Genomic DNA, 22,676 nt, shown 5'->3' with positions numbered 1-22,676 from the left:
TAGTATCATTCTTACCATATATGCCCATTTTAAATTCACATGGCTCTTCCCACTAGATTGGAAGTTCCTTGAGAGCAGAGACCAGTCTGGTTCATGGTCATGGTCATGTCCCATGTCTGTTGCATGTACATGTTCCGTTTGTTGACTCAGTGAAAAGATATGTATTTAAATAAGATTTGATTCATTAAAATCTTGCATGCGTTTTCAAGATCATGTTCAAGATCGTACATATTTTGAGAGGTGTAATGCTTCATGTAAATATGAAGAGTAAGAACAAAGACATTTCTCTCTCAGCCCCCAGCAGTCCTACTTTCCTTGGCATTAATTGGACTAGAGTGTCTGGATTATGACAACAAAGTAACTGTGCCTCCGTGTTTTCACTTTACTATTAAAAGTGTGTTGAGAGGCATGGGAAATATTAATACTTAATAGTAATCAGCAGCATGGAAAGTTTTTGAAGTTTAGTTTCCATTTTCAATCAATAAAATTAGGGAAAATTTTAAAAAGCAGTAACAACAAAACTGAAGATGCTACAATGAAGTTGTTACGTGCTTTGCTATATAATGTGCTGAAAAGCAAAGCAAAATCCATAAAAATTTTTCATATAATTTGACCTACCAATCCTATTCCTGGACATTTGTCCTAAAGAAAGAATTCAAAAGATGCAGAAGCTACCTAAATGAAGATTTCAGCATAAAAAAAATTGGAGCCATATAGATGTTCCTTCCATAAAGGGAAAATAGTTTAATAAATTATGGTACATCAACATGTTGAAGTATTACTCAGTCTTAAAATAATTATGAAGGCTGTAGATATTTGGAGAAAGAATATTTAACTGTGTTTGCTAAGATTATAAATGTTAAAAATATGCATGTGTGCCTACTGGCAAGAAAGTAATGTGCAACATAAATTTAGTCATTAAGAATGAAAAAAAATACGCAAAATATTAACAACAGTTATCTCTGACCAAAAGGATTATGGATGATTTTATTTTCCTCTTTAATCTTCTCTATATCTCCCAAGCTTTCCATTTTCAAAAAAAGCATGTGTTTTATTTTGGGGAAGAATATAATGGCTTCTGTAAGAATGAGCCTTTTGTGTCTGGAAAAATAATGTATAATGATGATATACATTATGAGTTAGCATTTACTTCAATGCTACTTTTACAATAAAATTATTACTTTTTAAAAAATAAATAGATGCTATACCCAGAAGCTGACCACTTCTCATGACACCTGTAGGGACCACTCTGGTCATCATCTGTCACTTAGATTATGCTAATAGCTTCTACTTGGTCTTCTGTCTTCTGCTTTTGCCTAATCTCAACTTGGCAGCCAAGAGCGGATTTGAAGACATCCATCAGGCACCACTCCTCTGCTCAGCTGCCTGCAGTGGCTCTGCATCTGACCCAGAGTGACACTGCGTGTCTCCTGCCCCCATCTCTGACTGCTCTACCCACCTGGCTCCAGCCACACCCACTGCTGGTCCTTCCTCTAACAGGCTAGACATGCTCTCTCCTGAGGACCTTTGTGCCCCCTCATCCAGGAGCACTCTTCTCCCACCTATCTACAGGCCAACAACCTTGTTTCCTTCTGATTCTTCACCTGGGTGTTCTTTGACCATCTGTGTCAGATCTCATCCTCTGCCAATCCCCTGCCCTGCCCATGCCCTCCAGATCCCCACAGCCTGCTCTACTTTCTTTTTTTTTTTTTTCTTTGAGACAAAGTATTGCTTTGTCACCAAGGCTAGAGTGCAGTGGTATGATCTCGGCTCACTGCAACCTCCACCTCCCGGATTCAAGAGATTCTCTTGCCTCAGCCACCGAAGTAGTTGGGATTACAAGTGCCCCCCACCACGCCCGGCTAATTTTTGTATTTTTAGTAGAGACGGGGTTTCACCATGTTGGTCAGGCTGGTCTTGAACTCCTGACTTCGTGATCTGACCGCTTTGGCCTCCCAAAGTGCTGGGATTACTGGCATGAGCCACCGCGCCTTACTTTCTCTTTTCCGTGGCATGTATCCTCTTCTTCCATTCTATGTGAATTATGTATATTCACTTTCTGTCTCCTCCCGTTAGTATATGGGAGGAGGGAGTTTTGGCCTGTTCTGTTCACTGATGAGCCTGATATGTGCCATCTAGGTGCTTAATATATATTTATTGAATAAATTTGTTACAGATGATTTGAATCAGATGATGGCCTGCTGGGAACTCCATTAAAAAGGAAAAGAGCGCTGGGCACAGTGGCTCAAGCCTGTAATCCTAGCACTTTGGGAGGCTGAGGTGGGCCGATTGCCTGAGCTCAGGAGTTTGAGACCACCCTGAACAATATGGTGAGACCCCATCTGTACTAAAATACAAAAAAATTAGCTGGGCATGGTGGTGCGCGGATGTAGTCCCAGCTACTCAGGAGGCTGAGGTGGGAGAATCACTTGAACCCAGGAGGCCGAGGTTGCAGTGAGCCGAGATCCCGCCACTGCCCTCCAGCCTGGGTGACAGAGTGAGAGTCAGTCTCAAAAAAAAAAAGGAAAAAAAAAAAAAAGGAAGGAACACGGTGAAACCCCGTCTCTACTAAAAAATACAAAAAACTAGCCGGGCGACGTGGCGGGCGCCTGTAGTCCCAGCTACTCGGGAGGCTGAGGCAGGAGAATGGCGTAAACCCAGGAGGCGGAGCTTGCAGTGAGCTGAGATCCGGCCACTGCACTCCAGCCTGGGCGACAGAGCGAGACTCCGTCTCAAAAAAAAAAAAAAAAAAAGGAAGGAAAACTGCGAACTGAGGTCCAGGCCTGGGCTGGGGAAATCCTCTACGGAGTGGCCAAGAGTCCAGATCCAGAGTCTTCAGGACCTAGTATGCTTATGTCTGGTCTAGGCTGGTATCGTCAGGATCCCAGTATTGTATGCAGGTGGTGGTGGGGGGGGGGGCAGCAGTTTCCAGACAATACGTCCCAGCTGGCAGGGTGGGAGCCCCCACCATTCTCCCAGGGTTGATCTGCAGGTGGCTGGCGATTCTTGTTAACAGTGGCTAAAGCTAGAGCAGACTCAGGCTGTCTGCTGGAGGTGCTCACCAGCCAGAGTAGACCCAGGACACCTACCTCTCCCATCAAAGAGAACAAATGTCAGAGAGACGCAGCTCTTAGGCAGTCACGAAAGGGACCAAGGACCAAGGCCCCACTGCACAGATCCCCTCATATAAACACGAGGTGGGCATGAAAACTATGAACCTAGGAGCTTTATTATTTAAGCCCCAGAATGATGGCTTTGTTTGCCCTCCCAAGAAGAAATGCATCGCCAGTCAGCGGCTGGATTGGAATAAACGGAGGGAAGGGTGGCAAAAAAGGGAGGGATGAAGGACAGGAGACAGAGATAAACAATGTATTTAACTAGAACAAGGGATTTCTTATTAAGTAACCTTGGTCAGCAATCATATCCTACCCCAGAGTTAGATGATACTTTTAACTTATATCTAAACATTAAGTGAAACAGTGATCTTACTTTTATCTCTTAATTAAAACAATGAATAGCTTTGATTTTCTCTGTACACTTTGTCCAAAAACACTCATGCATTTCCTTGATGTGAATGTTCCTGCTGGTCAGTGTCTTCCCCTGCCTGCCATGTGCTTTGCTGCAGTGGTGTTTCTTTGCTTGTTTGTTTTTGCAGAAACAATCCATGTTGGCGATATTGGTCAAGCTAAGTCCACTTGGGTAAATTCCAACTTGTCAAACTGTTCTCCTTTTTTTTTTTTCCTTAAGAAAATTGATTATATGTCCAGAATCTGTCCATCTCTCATGACATCTCTGGCTACCACCCTGGCCCGAGCCACCATCACCTCTCGCTGGGTCACCTTCATATCTCCAGCGCTTGGTCTTCCATCTTCCACCCCAGACCCTCAACACGGCAGCCAGAGGGCATCTCTGAGCAGGACAGTCTGAATGAGGCTTGCTCAGTTTTACCCGTGGGCATTTGTCACCACAGTCGTTCAGCCTCTTGGGATAGGATTTAAGTGTGTCCAAAAATACCTCCAGAGATTTGTGCTTCCGCGTCGACTGTTAGGAGGGCTGCTGCTTCCTAAACTGTTTGAATGTAAAGGCACACAGATGAACGTCAGAAAGGGCTGGGAGAAGCTTCCCTAATCAGGAAAGGAAAGTGGCACGCCACCCGTGTAGACAAAAAATAAAACACCCAATTTTAGTTTTATGAGTTGCTGTCTTGTGTGTTGGTAACTGAGTCACCAAAAGTCTGTTCTCCTTTGATTGCTAACTCCTCCGAAGTGACCTTGGGTCTTCTCTGTTACATGGTGGGGTTTGGTTGGTTCTGGTTTCTGGATGAGAGTCAATAGGCTCGTGAACTTTCAACTTCATTATGGGGTGCTGCCTTAATGGACGAAGAAAACAGATATTCCTGCTTAATTCTCAGAATGACTTCTAAACTAATGCTAAAGCAAAATAATATAGCTGTCTTCATTATTCCATTTAAAAGGTAGAAAAGTAGATCCTCTTACCATGTAAAAGGCTCTTTCATCCGAACTTATTATGAGGACTTTATTTTAAAAACTATGTGAAGATAAACATCTTTGTCCCAAGAGGCAGAGTGGCTTTATTTGACATTAGAACCCCATTTAAAATGGCAGATAAGAGCATGAACAAAAGCAAAGTTTAGTTCCTCGAATGCATGCTTTTGTAACGCGGGTGGATCTGGCTGTAGTCTTTAAGGTTATTAATTGGAATGAATGCCCCAAGGCTGCTCTCAGTTTCTCTGCCTGTGAAGCATTTTATATGGGAGCTCTGGGGTGACTCTGGGTCCACAGTCATGTTCACAAGCCATCTCTTCCACAGGACTGCCCTGGCTTGACGGCTGTTGGCTGGGTCCCCAGATACTCTCAGGGCAAGAACTGTTGTGTTATAACCACCTGCCATCTGTTCGTGCAAATTTTCTGAATTCTAGATGATGAATCACTTACTTCTCCTGCTGTTCCTTCTGCTGCCAAGACTAATTTACCTATTGGACTTTATCGGGAATATACGGGAGTAACCTATCGTGAAGGTTTGTCCTATGCAAAGTTCCTACTCCATCACTAGGAAAGGTGGGGAAGGGTTTTCTTAGCATCTCCAGAAGGTGGGGAGAAGACCCAGTAGCAACAATGTGGGATCCTCACTCTGGGGTCCTTTGCACATAAAGCTATAGCCACTGACTTCAGTAAGGTTTGAGTTGAGAGTTCAATGGTGGGTTCGTATTTTCTTGCCAACACTTTCTTGCCAGGACACCCATGCTTGTCTTGAAGTGTGGCACCGGGTAAGCCCTCAATGACCATTGGTTAAATGAATAACTGAGGTCTGTGACCCCAAATGGGGCAAGGCTGACCCACCCAAAGCCACCAAGGGGAGTGTGCTAGGCCAGTTGAGCCCACTGAGGACAGGGGGCCTCAGCTGCAGTGCCACATGAGGAGCCATCAGGAACTCTGAATGCTGATTTAGTTTGTTCTTGCCAACCCTCAAAATCAGAGTACTTGGAATGATGTTTAGGAAAAATTCAGGTGACTCTTATCCAGACAAGCTAAGTGCTGTGACAGAAGCTGAGAACAGGAGCCCCGGAGCTTCTGCAGTGGGCATCGGAAGTGTCCAGGGAGGAGGACATGGTTCTAACAGTGGAACAAGTGCTTTCCCAATGAGAAAACTGAAGATCAGGCTAACACACCCCTCTGTCCAGTCGTGTGTGGGAGGTGAAGTCTTAGGTTAAAATACGAGATGCACTTCTCCACTGACTCAGTTTCACACAAGTTGGTTTTTATTGTTAGTAACATCATCTTTTGTCCAAAAGAAAAAAAGTTTATTATGATGGTTTGAGTCTAGCTTTATTCACATATCCTAAAATATTTCTATGCTTATACCTTCCACTTTTTCCCAACCCCCAAATTCTAAGCTCACCAGCAGCAGCAGCAAATCCTAAGCGTAGAAGATTCTAACTCCTTTAAGCTTGCTCCATTTCACTCAAGTTTTCTAAAGCTTTCCTGTCTGGAGAAATTACCAAGTCCCAGGTGGGTGGCATTTTATTCTTACCACAGAGTAGGTGTGATTTTATGGGAGGCTCTTCCCCCAGCCTCCTAGATCAGACGTAGAGTTACATGCCCGAGTCCTGGTGGGAAGTGAAATTCCTGTACTTTTAGGTTCTGGGCTCAAGTTCCCTCTGCTGTGGTCATTAACGGGAAGAGGTGGCCAGTTGTGTGGGCCTGCCTGAGGCACCACTGGCCCCAGCTGACCTTTCCAATCAAAGGAATGGCTGACCAAACCAGGATGGTATTAAGAAATTCTGTAAAACATTCAGAAATAACCTATTCTAGAGTGATCTGGGTGGTGTGGGATACAGTTAGGACAAGGCCAGCCTTCTTCTGAGCAAATGGCAGTGGCGCCCATCTCCACTGCTAAGCCTCAGTACGCAACAAAAACACTCCCAACCATGCACCTTATCTGAGCACAGGATGCGCTTGTTGCTGGGGTAGCCACATTTATATGCTTCTGGAACTCCTGATTCCTGCCTTCTCTCTGTATACCCAGGAGGCGGGGGCACACACCAGAACTCAGGGCTTTGTGATGACCAAGCTCTGGGGGAACAACATGCCCAGAACGTCTGAGTGTTCCCTACTCTGAAGGATGATTTGGCCATAAAAGGGATCAGATGAGTCATGGAGTCTGGCTGAACTTGCAATAGAAGAGAACATTGGCAAATCGTCCACATCATCACTTCAAAGTTGGAAACACAAGACCCCATGGTCTTCAAAGCAGCTCAGGCTAAGACAGGCTGATGTACTTCATGCCGGCCAACCAGATGTTTGGGGCACATGGTCTTTCAGTACAGGCACAGCAAAGTAACACCAGACCAAGGCACACCCCTCCTCCTCCAGAGGTTCTAAGTCAGAACAGGCACCTCTGTCACAGCTCCAAAGGACACTCCATGTTTGAAGTGGGCAACACACTGAAACTGGGGAAGAAAACAACTGCTCCAACCCCAGATAAGCCAAGGAAGTCATCAGTACAAACCCGTTTAGACTTAGAGGTTTGTACATTTTAAAAACAAAAGATTCCATTACTGACAAAAGCAAAAGAAATCAGATTGCACTGGCTTTTTCTGTTTTGGAAGAATTCAGCCCACAAAGTAGCTACCAGAAGTTGTAAACCTAGTCAGTCTCTATTAAAAAGTAGCTACTGGGTAATCCATGCTCACGGAAGCAACTTACTTTCAAGCTCTAGAACTATTTTAGAAAAGCTGATGTTTTGGGGGAAGAAAACCCATTCTTCCCTTCGATGCCACCTCATACAAATAATAAATCCCTAAGAAACTAGCCATGCATGGCCAAGGGCTACTTCCAAAGACGGGGTCAACAGCCTGTTTCTTTAAAATACTTGCAAGAAACACAAATGCCAGTTAGATAGTTCCTACACCCTGGTTATTTACCAGACTAGAATCCACTCTGGGAAATGTTTAATCCTGCATCAAATACAGAAAGGAAAGCATTGGCTTCAAGAGAATCAGAGTTCACTGTAAAGGCAAGCTGGTGTTCCAAAAGGACCATTAGTTTAGAAGGACCCAAAACTCTGGAAAGGAGAAGTCGTGATCACCACTGTTTCAGGAACAGCCTTGGTAACTTGCCAGTTATGCTGATGGCGGAGAGAATGGAACAGCTGGAAGGGAGCCTTCTCAGCGCACTTGGCGCAGGCACAGATTTCACTGCTTCAGAGGACACGCAGTGGAAACGAGAGTCCCACGCTTCCCAGTTGCACCAGGTCCACATGGCACTTGAAACAGGCTGCCTGGGAGGCCACGACGCCCAAGCATGCTCCTTTGCTCAGAGACCCAGGACCTCAGCTGGGTGGCTGTAGACTCAGGGCTACCCTTCCCCATCTTCCAGTGAGATGCCCAGCACAGACTTGTGGGGGATTCGGCACTCTTGTAGAGATTTGGTGAGGTCAGAAAATCGCCTCCTGGGCACCTCCATTGTTTCAATGCTGCAGTGTCGGTAGGAGGTTTTGTTTTTCTGTTCGGCCACAGCAACAATGGTTTGCAAATCATCAGTTGGCCGGAAATGGCGTACAAACCTTTGGCCTGTTGGTGATCTGACAGCAAGCAGCAACCTTGGTTCTTGATCCGATGGTTCCTCCAGGTTTCCAGCCCTGGAAGAGCCCTGTTTCTTGGTTCGGACGATGAATTTCCTCTCCATGGCAAAAGCTTGAGCTCTGGAATCTTGTTCACTTGTCTTCATGCTGCAGGTCTCCTCTTGGTAAAGAGCCTGGATACTGCTCAGTTGCAGTGAGCTGGCCTTTTTGGCGACGCTTTCCACAGCCTCCTCCTCCGGGTTCTTTCTGTTGATAGAAGGAAGGACTGGATACTTATTGAGAGAAGAGGAAGCTCCAATGGGAACTTGCTGCAGCAGCTCAGGGATCTCATCAGAAGCTCCCTGGTTTGGAGATTTGGGTGCACAGGCTCCTGGTTTTTGGCTGTTTGGCGACTCATAGGGAATGGCTGGAGGCGGAGATGGTATATGATGAGCGCACACCTCCGCGCCCTGGGATTTTTGCAGACTCGGTCTTGTCCGTCCCTTGGCGGACTTGGGCCTTATCATGTGCATATTTAGTGAGTTTGGCTGCCAAATGAGGTCGTCAACTGCTGTGCTGACAACAGTGCTACACTCAGGTAGTGCTATATTCACAGGGGCTTCTGTGGCCATTGCTTCTCCAGACCCCTAAGGAAGCAGGAAAAAAACAGGAGACCGTGGGTTAAACTTCCTGGGACTCCTAGATCCAAGCCATTCCCTCCCTGAGTGCCCAGAATAAGCACAAATTTCTGGCATCTAGAAAGGGGCACCAGCTGCAATTTATTCATTCAGGCATGCATTCATTTATTTTAGGCACTTGGGAGACATCAGCGAAACGAAGTCCTTGCAATGTAAATCATTATAGTGAGGAAAGACAGGGGTTAAAACCCACAAGTAAATAGGCATTTTCAAAGAGTAACAACTGCTATCAAGAAAATAAAAAGTATTGCACCTGAGTGTGATTAAGGTGGGGGGACTAATTCTTACTCTTTTAGGAGGGGGGAAGTTTCTGGTAAAAACCAGAAAACCTGCTGTGTTTCAATAAAACTTCATTTTGGACTCTGAAATTTGAATTTCAGATAATTTTCATGTGTCACAAAATATGCTCTTTTGATTCTTCTTCAATGATTTTAAAATGTGAAAGCTATTCTAAGTTCATGAGCCACACAAAATAGGTGACAGGCCGGATTTGGGCTGTGGGCCATCATTTGTTGGTCCCCGTCCTATAGCAACTCTGGGCATATGCTAATTCTACAGATGTGTGAGCCAGAAAGGTAGAGTGATTTCCTGATGGTCACACAGCCAGCTGGTGGCAGAGCAGGAGATAGGACCCAGGTCTTGTGACACCCGGTCCTGTGTCCTCTGTACCCATACAAGCTGCTTCCTGAGCCCAGCACATCACATTCTGTATGTCTGCTAGCTGCTCACATTTCTTTCTTTCCCTTTCTTTCTTTCTTTCTTTCTTTCTTTCTTTCTTTCTTTCTTTCTTTCTTTCTTTCTTTCTTTCTTTCTTTCTTTCTCTCTCTCTCTCTCTCTCTCTTTCTTTCTTTTCTTTCTTCTTTCTTTCTTTCTTTTTTTTTTGAGACAGAGTCTCACTCCATCACTCAGGCTGCAATGCAGTGGCACAATCTCAGCTCATTGCAATCTCCGCCTCCCAGGTTCAAGCAATTCTTGTGCCTCAGCCTCCCGAGCTGTTCAGACTTCTGTCTTCCCAGCTACCTGATAAGCACCCTGGGGCCTCTGTATCTGGATCTCCCACCAAGAGTCTACGTGAGTGCTGGTTAAATCTGCCAGAAGCAATGAACTGAAGCATGGTGGGAGGCGTGAACATTTCTCTGTGCAGACCCGGAATTGCTAAACCACGACACCTCCTCTTTCATTGCCATCTTGGTGGCCACTTCACTAACACTACTACCAGCACCTCCTCCTCCCAATCTCCAGTTCCATCTTTCCCTAAACATTGCAGACATCTTGTTGGGTTCCCTGCCTCCCTCTGAGTCCTGACCACCACTGTGACTCCTGACTTTTCTGCTCACAAGTGAACCTGACCTCTCCTAGCCTTCTAAAGACCTTCTGGTGACTTTCCAGTGATTCATGATCCCCAAGAAACAGCGTATTTGGGAGCAAAGGACAGAGGACCGGGTGTCACAAGGTGTGGGTTCAATTTCAGCTTCTCTGTCACTGGCTAGCTACCTGATCAAGGGGCAATCACTCTACCTTTCTGGCACAAAACTTTCCTCATCTATCAAATTAGCTAAATGATCTTAGAGGTATTACTTAAATACCTCAGAACATCCGTCTTTTTGTCTGTAACATGAGGATAATAACATGAAATAATGTAGGTAAGGCGGGAAGCACCAGGCTTACTGCATGGTAGAAACTTAATTAAACGTTAAGGGTTTTTGTTGTTGTTTGCTTTGGGTTGTCTGTTTAGTGCTTTCTGTGTGCTAAGTTCAAAAGCCTTCCTTGTTTTGCTCTAGAACTTTTCCCCTTGTGTCCTCGGTGATTCTACTCCTAGTCAACCAGCTGGGTGAGTCCTGAAACTCATGCCTGCCCTGTCCACTGCACAGAAATGCAGGGAGGTGGATTGCAATGAGCTACCACCTATGCAGTTGCCTCAAAAACATGTGAAAAAAAATCCTGAGTTGATCACTTCTCTTCTAATTCCACATTTTACTTACCTCAAATTCACTTCCCGTAGAATGAGTACTTTCTGCAAATTCATTCCTTTCATCACAAAATCTTCAACATAATCTGATCCTCTCAAGGTATGTATTCTAATCTTACCATTCCGTGCATGTAACCACTGCTGCCTAATTTTAGGGAGTATCTGCTTCCTCTCCACTCAAACCAGGACCAAACAAAACACAGTATCCCTGCATCTTCCTGATGTCCTGCTCAATTCAAAATCTGGGACAAAGCTACCCTCCTTTTTTTTTTTTTTTTTTTTTTTATTTTTTTTTGAGACGGAGTTCGCTCTGTCGACCCAAAGCTGGAGTGCAGTGGTGGGATCTCAGCTCACTGCAAGCTCCGCCTCCCAGGGTTTCACGGCCATTCTCCTGCCTCAGGCCCCCGAGTAGCTGGCGACTACAGGCTCCCGCCACCTCGCATCCGGCTTAAGTTTTTGTACTTTTTAGTAAGAGACGGGGTTTCACCAGTGTTAGCCAGGATGGTCATCGATCTATATCTGAACCTTGATGATCCGCCCACCTCGGCCAAAGTGCTGGGATATACAGGCATTTGAGCCACAGCCACCGCGCCCGGCCAAAGCTACCCTCTTTTAAAGGCCTCTATGTCAGCTGCATTCTACTCACAGCCTGAGTCTCCCTCCACTCCCCATTTTCCACTTCTCCCTCGTCTTTCACACCCAGTCTGGCTGCTAGTAGCTCAGGAGCCTTCTCCTTAGCAAAGTTTTGGCATCAAAAAAGACTGCCCATCTCCTTGTTAATTTCATCTATTTTCTGATCAACTGTGAAGAATGTGTTTTTCCCCCTTTAGTCTCATTCTCAAGTCTTTCTCTGGCAATTAGCAGCTCTGCACTTTCACTCAAGATGGCAGGAGAAGGTCATAACTGTCCAACTGTTCTGCCAAAGATAAGCTCCACAGGCAAACCCACGCCCCTCTCGGCCCACCCTCCCCACTTGTGGAATGGCTATTAATTTGCCACAGCTTCTACAGAATTATCACAGGCTTGGCTTCCAACACCCACACATGCCTCAGGAAGGTTTAGCTGTCAGTGAGTTTGGTAACTTAGAAACCTCTTCCTTAACAACTTTGATGAGGAGAGTCATGTGTTCTCACAGGCTCTCTGTGGGATTATTTTTAACAGTAGAACTTGAGTATGTGCATGCACTTTCTATACCTTTTGGTTCTATATAATTATCCATGTTCAGGGGGTGTCATATTCAAGACACCCTGGTCATAAGATAACATGACTGTGAGCTATCTCAGAGAAAAACCTCAATTATGACTAATTCCTAGGAGCCCACTCATGGTTATTTAGAGACTAACACCTCCTTCAGGTAAAACCATTATATCCAACCTGCTTTCATAACCCACTGCCTCCTCCCGAGCACAGGGACCATCTGTTACACGGAGGGAACACCAGCTCTCCCCAGCATCCATCACATAGGGATGGGGCAGTGGGGGAAACAGGTGTTTGGGGATCTGGGCCAACTGTGCCTTTATATTCACACCTCGGGTCCCGAACTCTGCCCGCCGCCCTCAGTCCAGGAAGGCTCCTAGCAGCAGCCATCATTATCCCTGCTCAGTTCATTTCACCACCTCTAGGCCTGGCAGCTGCTCAACCACAAACTGATTTGACAAGATCTAGGCGTAGGCATCTACCAAGCTGCCAAGCTGAATAGGCGAGTGGCCTGTTTACTTAAACACAATAGCTGCGCCCCAGAGTCCTGCTAGGAGTCAGGAAGCAAACACTGCCAACTGTTTCCAAGAAGTTGCCAGAAGGGCAGGTGCCCATTCCTTAAGATTCATCACCAAATCAACTGGAAAGAAGGAAATGTGGATGGGGGAAGCTAAAGCAGGGCTCCTGCTTTCTAAGGGTGCCCACCACCCACCACAGGGTCAGACCACCCTATTTCACTCACAACCCAAATCTAAGCCTACAGTATATGCAGTAAAATATAACCACCTACATACCATCTGCTGGTATATACCAAGATACATACATTTGAATTGGTCTTTTAAAACTGTATCAGTTAATCCTATCCGTTGCCACTCCCCACCCCCAACCCACACCCCCACTAGGCTTTCAGGATAAAAATGCTCTGAAGAACCAACAGGAGATGGTGGTTGGCCTGAGAATGAAAAAACTCTGGTACCATTCCCAGTTCTGCCCCAAACTAGTGATTAGAATACACTGTCCTATGCAGAGTGCCACACTGAACCACAAGCCACCAAGTGATCAAATGTTTGGAAACAGAATTAGGGATGATTCCAGAGACAGAAGGGCAGGGAAGTGGTGGGGATAACTCAATTATGTCCAAGTTCCAGCGTCCTAGAAGGCAACAGGCTTAAGGGGTGGAGGAGGGATCTGGGGGAGGGGCGAGAAAGAGCATTTAGAAAGTGAGAATTGACTTCAGTGAAAGAGCACAGGACTGGGGGAGGGTCCATCTGGTTCCGGTCTCTGCCCTGCCAGAGACTGGGACGTCCTTTTCTCTCCCTGGGTCTGTGCCCCCATCGCTACATCCCAGCCTGGAGGGCATGGCCCAGCGGTTGCATAGGTCCCTTTGGTAAAGGTGAGCTCTGACCAGGCTTGCTTTGCCTCGGGACCAGACTTTTCTCCAGGTCCCTCGCCTGTCTCCCCGGGTTCGCGTCCCTGGGGCTGGGGCTGGGGAGGCCCTCAAGGGTGACGTGCTAGGGGCTCGGGGACTGGCTTCCCCCAGCCCCTTCCAGGCCCGGCGGAGGCCAAGGGCAGACCTCGGGGTCTGGCAGCCGCGCTCACCTAGCCGTTCCGCTCCATCCGCCGCCTGCGCCCGGCTCGGTCCCGCTGGTAAACAGCCCTGGTCTCCCGGGCAACGACGCGGGGTGGGGGGCCACGTGCTTCCGCCGTGACCGGAACCGGCCTGGGTCGGGTGAGGTCGAGTCGGGTCGGGTGCGGTCGGGTGGGGTCGGTGGGGGTCGGTGGGGGCCGCTGGGCCCGGAGGGCGGAGGCCATGAGCTCCAGGTCGGTGGATTACCAGCCGTATTGCCTGGTCTGGAGGAGACGGGGACCTGCGGCCTCCTTCTCTCCTCCTCTTCCTAGCATCACCTGCCTCTGTTTCTCGCTGGGGAGAGTGTCTGGGAGAAGGAGAGCCCTAGCCGGGGCGTGGAGGCGCGGGGAGCAGCACCACTAGTCTCAAACCCCGTTTCTCACCTTGGGTCAGGTCCTGACCCTCTCAGTGTCCCTGGTTTTAAAATGAGGCTGTGGGACTGATGGATTCTCGGAACCCCAGACTGAGTGGATGCTTTTAGGGTATCTGAGTTGCGGGGAGCAGGGTCCCCATCCTCAGTACAGCCCTTTCAGCGCCAGATCCCTGACCTCCTCATTTTCACATCACTCCGGGCCACACTGGGAACCTTATCAACAGCATCTGCACCTCCTTTGATGTCCCCAGCCACAATCTCTTCCACTTCCAGCCACTTGAGTCACTTCTGCTGTATCTGTTTTTCACCATCTTTGGGCTTCCTGTCCATTGCTGTCTCTGCTTTCCCCCTCGCTATCAACCTGCTTCTTCCCTATCCTGGCCCATCCCTCGGCATTCTTAAAAGGATCCTCCCTGCCCGAGTCCTGCTCTCCTTCCATCTGATGAAACCCCAAGCCAAATCAGTCCGCCTACACACGGGTACTGAAGAAGTCTTGGCCAGCCACACACCTTGGTGTAACAAACACGAGGTCTCTAACCTCAATTAGACCCTCAGCCCTGTACTTCCATCCCCGACCGACCACTGGGTTCTCTCTCCCTCCTTTCTTCTTTCTTCCTTTTTTTGTTTTTTGAAGGGGAGACAGGGTCTTGCCCCATCACCCAGGCTGGAGTGCAGTGGTGCAATCACAGCTCACTGCAGCCTGGACCTCCCCAGCTCAGCCTGCCTTGTAGCTGGGACTACAGGCGTGCATCACCATGCCTGGCTAATTTTTATTATTTTTTGTAGAATAGGGTTCTGTCATGCGGCTAAGGTTGGTCTCGAAGTCTTGGGCTCAAGTGATCCTCCCGCCTCAGCCTCCCAAAGTGCTGGGATTACAGACATGAGCCACCTCACCCAGCCTCTGCTTTCTTCTCAATAGCTATTTCAAAACATCGTTTTGCTCCCGAAACCTCCCACCTTTCCCTCTCCCACCTCCCTCCCTCCCTCCTCCCTCTAAGAAGATACCTTTACTGCCCTCTTAAGAGAAAAAATAGAAGCCATCAGATGGAAACTTCCTCAGCCTTCTGCCATCAGGCCTGCAAACTTGCCTGCCTACGCTTCCTTGTTTTTCTCCCTTCCTCCAGTTCTAATGTCTTCTGATTCTCTCCAAGGTGAATTGCTCCCCCGTGGGTGCTTGGAAGCCCATTTCTGACCACACAGCCACACACATACACACCCTCACACTCCCTCTGACCCTAGAAGATTCCTCCCGACCCTCCCTCATCTGCCTAATTCCTGTTCACCCTTCAGGTCCCAACCTCATGGATGAAGTCTTTCTTCCAAGGCGGAATTAAGATTTCTTCCAAAGAAGTCTTAACTGGACTATTGTCTGCCAAGCTCTGTTCTAGACTCATGGGATATGCAGATTAATAATTTATTGACAGTATCATTAGAAGATAATGTTAGTAGACATGCACGAACCATAGATTCAGGCCAAGCATGGTGGCTCACGTCTGTAATCCCAGCGCTTTGATAGACCGAGGTGGGAGGATCACTTGAAGCCAGGAGTTTGAGACCAGCCATGGGCAACATGGTGAGGCCCTATCTCTCCAAAAACAAAGAAAAAAAGAACGATAGATTCATTATCTAGCATGTGGCAAAATATTTGCTATCTGGTCTGTCCTGGACATGTGGACACAGGATTGCGACAGGAGCACAATTCTAACCGTCTTTCAAGACGTTCACAATCTGGTTGAGAGAATGCTTTTGACGCTGATGAAGAGTTACAAATCAGATTATTTTCAATACAATTTGAGCCCAGGGTAGAATAGCAGGCACAGGCTGGACACGATTAGGTGCCAAGTGATTAGCACAGACAAGGCAGTTCTTTGGGGGCCGTGAAAGAAGATCGTTTCAGTGGTGGTGTTTCTGCTCATCTCAGAAGGGAAGGCTGTGACCCGTGGGAGTTGCTGGGGAGGGCCTGGGCTAGGCCGGGCCTCTCGTTTGGGTTGCCCCCTCACACACTCTGGTCATCCAGGAAGCTTCTGTGGCCCTCAGAATGTGTAAAAGATGGTGGTTTTAGGAGCTGCTGGTTTTGCAACTGAGTGCTGGCGGCTTATTTCTTGTTAATGATTCTGTCAAAAGTGTCTTAGCGATGCTCTTCAGCCCTTCAGCGCCCACCCAAAAAAGATTAAAGTGGATTCTTCATCAGCTATTTTAAAATTACCTAAGAATTATGCAATCCTTTGGAGAATCAAATTGGCTTCTCACCTTGTGTGTGTGTGCGTGTGTGCGTGCGCGTGCCTTTGCCAGTGCACAGTGAAATGGCGGTCTGTTTAATGTCAGCAGTACGTGCAGTTAATGTCAGCAGTACGTGCCTTTTGCTCTCTAGTGTTGTGTAATGCACAGCCCCACGGGGAGGCAGGAGAGGAGGAAAGGAAGGCGCCAGTCCATTGCTGTGCCTCTGCTGCCTTTGTCCCCGACCTTCTATAAAGAGGATATCTTCAAAGGATGGACCCCATAATGCCTGGTGTCTGGCACATATCCAGAGTGGATCTCAGTAAACATGGGCAGAGGTCATTGCCCTGCCAGCTGAAATGTAGACTCACCTTCCTTTCCAGCCATGTCCCGATCTACTCTCCAGCTCTCTCCCTGGGCTGCAGCCAGCTTGCTCCCCAGATGGGCCCCAGCTTTTTCATCTCCAGTGTCTTTGCTCATGTCTACCCCACCCTGCTCCCTTCCTTGAAGTTAAGCCAAACTGACTGATCCTCCAAGGCCCATCTTAAAAGCCATCTCTTCTGTGAAGCCCTTTCCTGACCACAGCCTTCCCACAAAAGCTCATGTGCTCTCTCTGGTCCAGTGGAACATGCCCAAGATGGCGCTGTGCACCCTCCCTGAGTCGGCTCCTTTCATCTTCACAGTGCTCCTTCATGGAGGCATCATAGCCCTCCTTTGGTTTAGAAAACAATGGAGCCTCAGCGTTCCCCCTGGTGAATGAGCAGCAGAGCACTTTTACAACCCACATCCAGCTGTTTCCAAAGCCCACCCTGGACCCCAGAGTCCCACCCTCAAGCTCCTCACCTCCATGTTCCCCCATAGCCCTTATCTGTACTGTCCATTGCACTGATTGTAGGGACCGCAGGGATGGCCTCTGATGTCAAAGCTTGAGTCTGAATCCTGGCTCCACCACTTGCCAGCTGAAGATGTTAGGTAAATGATCCACCTTCGCTGGAAGCCAGTTTCCACATCTCCAGAATGGAGATAATAAGCACAGGATTGTTGTGCGGCTAAAATGAGAAAACACACGTGCCAAGGGCTTAGTGAGGGCTAACTCTCATCACATCATCTTCACTTACAGTGTACATCTCCTTCAGTAGGTTATGAGCTCCTTGAAGGCAGGAACTTGCCTGTCTCAGAATCCCCTGCTTTGCCCACACAGTGCTTCCTTTGTGATAGGTACTCAGCAATGATGATGTTGGTGCTGATTCCAAGGCTAGCGTTTCCACTGAGTGATCCAGCAAGCTGCTAATTGGTATCCTCCCCAACCATATTTGGCTTGGAGTTCAAATGACCTCCCCAGGGGCTGGCTGAAGGTGGGAGCCCCAGTTTCTTAGCAGCTTGTCCTCACAGAGTGGTTGGCCCCATTTTGAATTAGTGACTTCTAGATTTCAGAGTCGATAGCCAGTGTCCTGCTCTGTCTGTCCTTGGTCTCATTAGACGTGTGGATTGAGATCATGGGTAACCTTTAAGCAGAAGGTGAACCAGGTGGATATTCTAGTAGCAAGGCCAAGAGGCTGGCAGTTAGTCATGGCTCCTGTGATCAGCTTCCCGAGGGGATCTGCAAGAAGGAAGTTTCTGGATGATGAAACTTAACCCTTGAAGTACAGTCATGGGTCACTTAACAATGGGGATACTTGCTGAGAACTTCATTGCTAGGCAATTTTGTCATTGTGCAAACATCTTGGAATGTGCTTACCCAAACCTAGATGGTCTAGCCTACCACACCTAGGTTATATGGTATAGCCTGTTGCTTCTAGGCCACAAACCTGTACAGCATGTTACTGTTCTAAATACTGTAACACAATGGCAGTTATAACACAATAGTACATATTTGTGTATCCAAACAGATCTAAACATAGAAAAGGTACGATTTAAAATATGGCATAAAATATAAAAAAGTGTATGCCCATATAGGGCAGCTACCTTATAATCTTATGGGACCACCGTCGTATGTGTGGCCTGTCATTGGACCAAAATGTCATTATATGGTGCATGACTGTACCGCAGTTTTTTATTATTTTCCCCGTTTTGTTGGAAAATATCCAAAAATGTATAGCCTACTTTCCAGTCTTGTTAAGCAGAACACATCAAACACTGTAACTCACCTTGGCTACTGTTGACCAAGTGTTTTCACCTTCAAGAGCCTGTGGAATCTTGCCGGCATTCTGTGGGGGGCCAGAATCACTGTCTGCACCTCTGTAGTGGAGGAAGCTGAGGCTCAGGTAGTTTAAATCTGTCAGGAAGTGGCGGAACAGCTCCAACCCCTTTCTTTGACATAGGCTCCTGAGTTCGTTGCTCTCCACCCTTGCAGTCTCTTGCACAATGCCACCTTTCCTTGGCAACTCGCAGTCAATAATTGTGCTCCAGGTGCACTAGTTTGATGTGGATGGAGTCAGCTGCCCCAACACACATTGGCCCAGGCTCCTAGGCTTCTTTGATTATCGCTTTAATCACCCCTCTCTTACCTTCCTATTAAGAGAAGCTGCTCTAACTCCATTCCTGTCCGGCTGCTGGGCCTGATAAATGAAGCTGAGCAGCCTGTTGGAATTACATCTAAAATAAGAGTCTGAGTGTTGTGATACTTGCTTCACTGCTTGGGTTGTTTTGGGTTTTGTCTTCTCGGTGGTGTTTTGGTCAGACATGGAAGCAGGAGAGCTTTCAAGGATTAGGAGTGCCAGCTTTGGAGTCAGACACACCTGGGGTTAAGTCCGCGACCCGTCAGTTTGCAGGTCAAATCACCTGACCTGTGCCAGCTTCAGTTACCCTTATTGGTAAACTGGAATTAATTGTATATGTCTCATCGGCAGGATTCAAAAGGATTCAAGGAGAATCCTAATTCACATCCTGTGCTTAGCCTCCTGTTGGTACTCGAGGGATTGCAGTTATTGTTTTTATTTCTGTAACTTGTAGTATGATAAGATTCTTATCACTCATTCTCTCATTCTTTCATGCCTCAAATATTTATTTACTGCCCGTCTCTCCATGCCTAGTTTCCTTATCTGCAAAACGAGGGTAATAATGGCACTTATCTAGCTGGGAGATGTGAAGATTTAGTGAGTAAATATATGCAAAGTGCTCAGAACCCCTGCAAGGCATAGCATAAGTGTGATATATACGTTAGCCATCATCGTCAGTAGTATTAGTTCGTGCCAGGCACTGTGCTAAGAAGGCACTAGGGGTAAAGAGGTGAACAAAACAGACATGACCTCTGTCCTTAATGAGCTTGCAGGCTCCATCCACCTTGTTTTCTCTATGGGGAGGAAAGCCAACCAGTGTTTCATCACTGTTGATAAAAGCTGAATTGATGGGTCCAGCAAATGACACAGATGGTGGCTCCTAAGGACCCTGCAACTTACTGGCTGCTGCCCTAGGGGCTGGCGTGAGAGGCAATGCCATGCTTTCTACATTCTTGCCTCTCATCAAACCTCTGGCCCTCTGGTCCTGTGCTCTTACTTTAGCTTCAGCACAGTTCTAGGCAGCCCCAAATGACTCATCAAATGGAGAGAACCATGCCTGAGTCATAGCTGTGAAGGTCAGTGCATGAAAATGCCCTCAGACCTTCAAAATGCCACACAAATGAGAGGTCTAGGCAGAGAGACTGGCAAGGAGGAAGAGCACTGGATTTGGAGAAAGGGACCAGAGTTTAAGTCCTGGCACACTTCGTAGATGTGTAGATTTTTTCAGGTTACTTTGCTCTCTGAGACTTGGTCTCCTCCTCTGTCAAATGTGAATGTGATAGAACCCGCCTGGTAGGGTTGTAGTGAGGAGTAAACAGGAGCAGAGCATAAACTTAAGGGGAATTTAGGCCTTCTCAAATACCACCTCTCCTGGGAAGATTTCTGTGACCTTCTCAAGAGAGTTCACTGCTCCTTCCTCTGAGCTCAGAGGCATTTATTTATATAACCACTGGAGCAGTGCTCCTCACTCCACATGGATGCAGACTGAGCTCCCTAGAAACAGACTCTGACACAAAAAAGTATGTTGCTGGGAGGTTCCAGGAGATACAGCTGTCGGGAAGTGAGCAAGGGAAGAATGGGGAGAAGGAGAAGCTGACATGCAAGGGATAAGCTGACACAGAGGGAGAAGCTAACACAAAAGGGAGAAGCTGGAACAGAGGGAGAAGCTGACACACAATGGAGGAGCTGGCACAGAGGGAAAGCCTGCACACAAGGGAGAAGCTGACAAGAGGGAGAAGCTCAACACACAGAGCTGACAGCAGAGGGAGAAGGTTTGAACATACAAGAAGGGAGAAGCGAATTACAACAGGAAGAGAAGCTGACAATAGGAGGGAGAAGCTGACACACAAGGGAAAAGGTTGAACCAGAAGGGTAAAGCTTAACACACACCAAGAGAAAGTTCAAAGCATAGAGGGAAGAAAGCTGACACACACAGAGGGACAAGCTAACACACACACACAAACTGACATAGAGGGAGAAGCTGACACAGAGAAGCCAACACAGAGGGAGAAGCTGACACAGAGGGACAAGCTAACACACACGCACACACAGAGAAACTGACATAGAGGGAGAAGCTGACACAGAGGGAGAAGCTGACATACAGGGAGAAGCTGACACACAAGGGAGAAGTTGGCGCACACACACACAGAGGCCAACATAAAGGGAGAAGCTGACTCAGAGGGACAAGCTAGCACACACACACACACACACACAGAAACTGATATAGAGGGAGAAGATGACACAGAGGGACAAGCTAACACACACACACACAGAAACTGACATAGTGGGAGAAGTTGACACACACAGGCAGTTGCTGAGGCCACAGGGAGCTCTGGGGCTGGGACCGCCTTTCAGAGCTATCCTGAAAAAGGCAAGGGATGGCCCTTTAAACTATCACCCCAACCAGGGATTGGCTAGAGACTCCTTATTCTGTCTTCCCTGGGAGGGGCCATAACCGTGGGCCACGCGGTACCTGCAGCAAAGGGTGGTTCCCAGTGAGGGAGAGCGTCAGCAGCAGCTGGTACCCTAGCCCTGAAGAGGGGGCCTACCAGGACTGTGTGAAGCATTTGGGAACTAATGGAGAACCAAGCAGAATTGCTGCCCATATGGGGCTTTGGGTAAGCTATATTTGGTCTCTGTTTACCTATTTGGTCGCTCCAGCCAGCTTGGCAGCCTTCCTTGGGTCAGAATGTTCTCATTAGAAGAGCTCATAGTTGGTGCTTAATAAGAGTCTATCGGATTTCATGACCAGTAATGCACCCAGGTCCCTGTCTGTGTCTCTCTGAAGTGTCATCACCTGCTCATTCAAAAGAGCAAGCCCGTTTTTCCTGGGCTAAACCTGCACATGATTATTTTTTTAGACTCAAAAGAGAAAAAGGAAGCAAGCCTGTAGAGACAGAACCTAATTAAAAAACATCCTGCACAGCAGTTGAAGTGAAGGTTGGCTGGGACCAGGCCTGGTCAGGGCCGGGCCTCGCAGCATCCACCAGAATGTTGCCAAAGGGGGAAGATAGCAAAGACACCCTGATTAACTCTCCCAGGGATCTGCAGCAGGATGGTCATTTTGAAGTTTTCCCGGGAAGCTTTGCCACCAGGTGTAAATCTAGCCCAAGCTCTGCACCTGCCAAATTCTCTAGGCTCAACCGAGCTATTGTTTCACACTCCAAGTCCTGACATTACCAGATGTAGCCTGATTGATGATGGGGGCTACCAAGACTGATCCCTGGCAGTTCCATGGCAGGGCTGCAACCCACATTCTCCTCCACTGTTCTCATATGGGTATCATTACCCATACTGATTGGAATATGAATTCTGTGTCTACCTGTGACTGCCTTTGATAGTACAAAATGGTTTTACTTTCATTATTCCAGCAGGTCCCACAATGGGTCTGTGAAGGAGACGGCTATGTGATCGTGAGGAATTTGTTCAACCTCTCTGGGTCTCAGTTTACCTATCTTCAAAATGATAACAGAACCTCAGAAGGAGTTGTAAGGGTTAAACCATGTAATACCTGTGAAGCCCTTAAAATAAAGGCTTGAAATTATTATTATTATTATTATTTTTTATTATACTTTAAGTTCTAGGGTACATGTGCATAACGTGCAGGTTTGTTACATAATACTTGTGCCATGTTGGTGTGCTGCACCCATCAACTCGTCAGCACCCATCAATTCATCATTTATATCATGTATAACTCCCAATGCAATCCCTCCCCCCTCCCCCCTCCCCATGATAGGCCCCAGTGTGTGATGTTCCCCTTCCCGAGTCCAAGTGATCTCATTGTTCCGTTCCCACCTATGAGTGAGAACATGCGGTGTTTGGTTTTCTGTTCTTGTGATAGTTTGCTAAGAATGATGGTTTCCAGCTGCATCCATGTCCCTACAAAGGACGCAAACTCATCCTTTTTTATGGCTGCATAGTATTCCATGGTGTATATGTGCCACATTTTCTTAATCCAGTCTGTCACAGATGGACATTTGGGTTGATTCCAAGTCTTTGCTATTGTGAATAGTGC

At 47.3% G+C, this 22,676-nt stretch overlaps 2 protein-coding genes across 7 annotated transcripts in view; one reads left to right on the top strand and one right to left on the bottom strand.

Annotated features, from left to right (window-relative positions):
• Positions 1-22,676, top strand: part of PLA2G2C (phospholipase A2 group IIC) — a 49,890-nt gene that overhangs the window by 9,052 nt on the left and 18,162 nt on the right. For 3 of the 6 annotated variants that reach the window (XR_001881504.1, XM_017852169.1, XM_017852174.1), the window contains exon 1: positions 13,701-13,767. The exons of 1 other annotated variant lie outside the window; for it this stretch is intronic. The gene's annotated coding sequence lies outside the window, so the exon portion shown is untranslated. Of the gene's footprint in view, positions 1-13,241; positions 13,340-13,622; positions 13,676-13,700; positions 13,768-22,676 lie in introns of those variants that run through there. 2 more of the 6 variants (XM_017852172.1, XM_017852170.1) reach the window with 2 other exon arrangements.
• Positions 3,211-13,620, bottom strand: UBXN10 (UBX domain protein 10). Its single transcript, XM_017852168.1, has 2 exons — positions 13,546-13,620; positions 3,211-8,729 (listed from the first exon to the last, which is right to left on the bottom strand). Exon 2 carries the CDS (start codon positions 8,712-8,714, stop codon positions 7,878-7,880), a length of 837 nt encoding a protein of 278 aa, XP_017707657.1. The 5' UTR covers positions 8,715-8,729; positions 13,546-13,620; the 3' UTR covers positions 3,211-7,877.

This window comes from Rhinopithecus bieti, unplaced genomic scaffold (assembly GCF_001698545.2).
Source record: "Rhinopithecus bieti isolate Rb0 unplaced genomic scaffold, ASM169854v2 scaffold_33652, whole genome shotgun sequence".
Taxonomy (NCBI): domain Eukaryota; kingdom Metazoa; phylum Chordata; class Mammalia; order Primates; family Cercopithecidae; genus Rhinopithecus; species Rhinopithecus bieti.
The sequence above is the reverse complement of the archived record's forward strand: the minus strand, read 5'-3'. Positions and strand labels throughout refer to the sequence as shown.

Coding starts and splice junctions, on each gene's coding strand:
- UBXN10 (XM_017852168.1), bottom strand. CDS start 8,714: ATGGCCACAGAAGCCCCTGTGAATATAGCACTACCTGAGTGTAGCACT.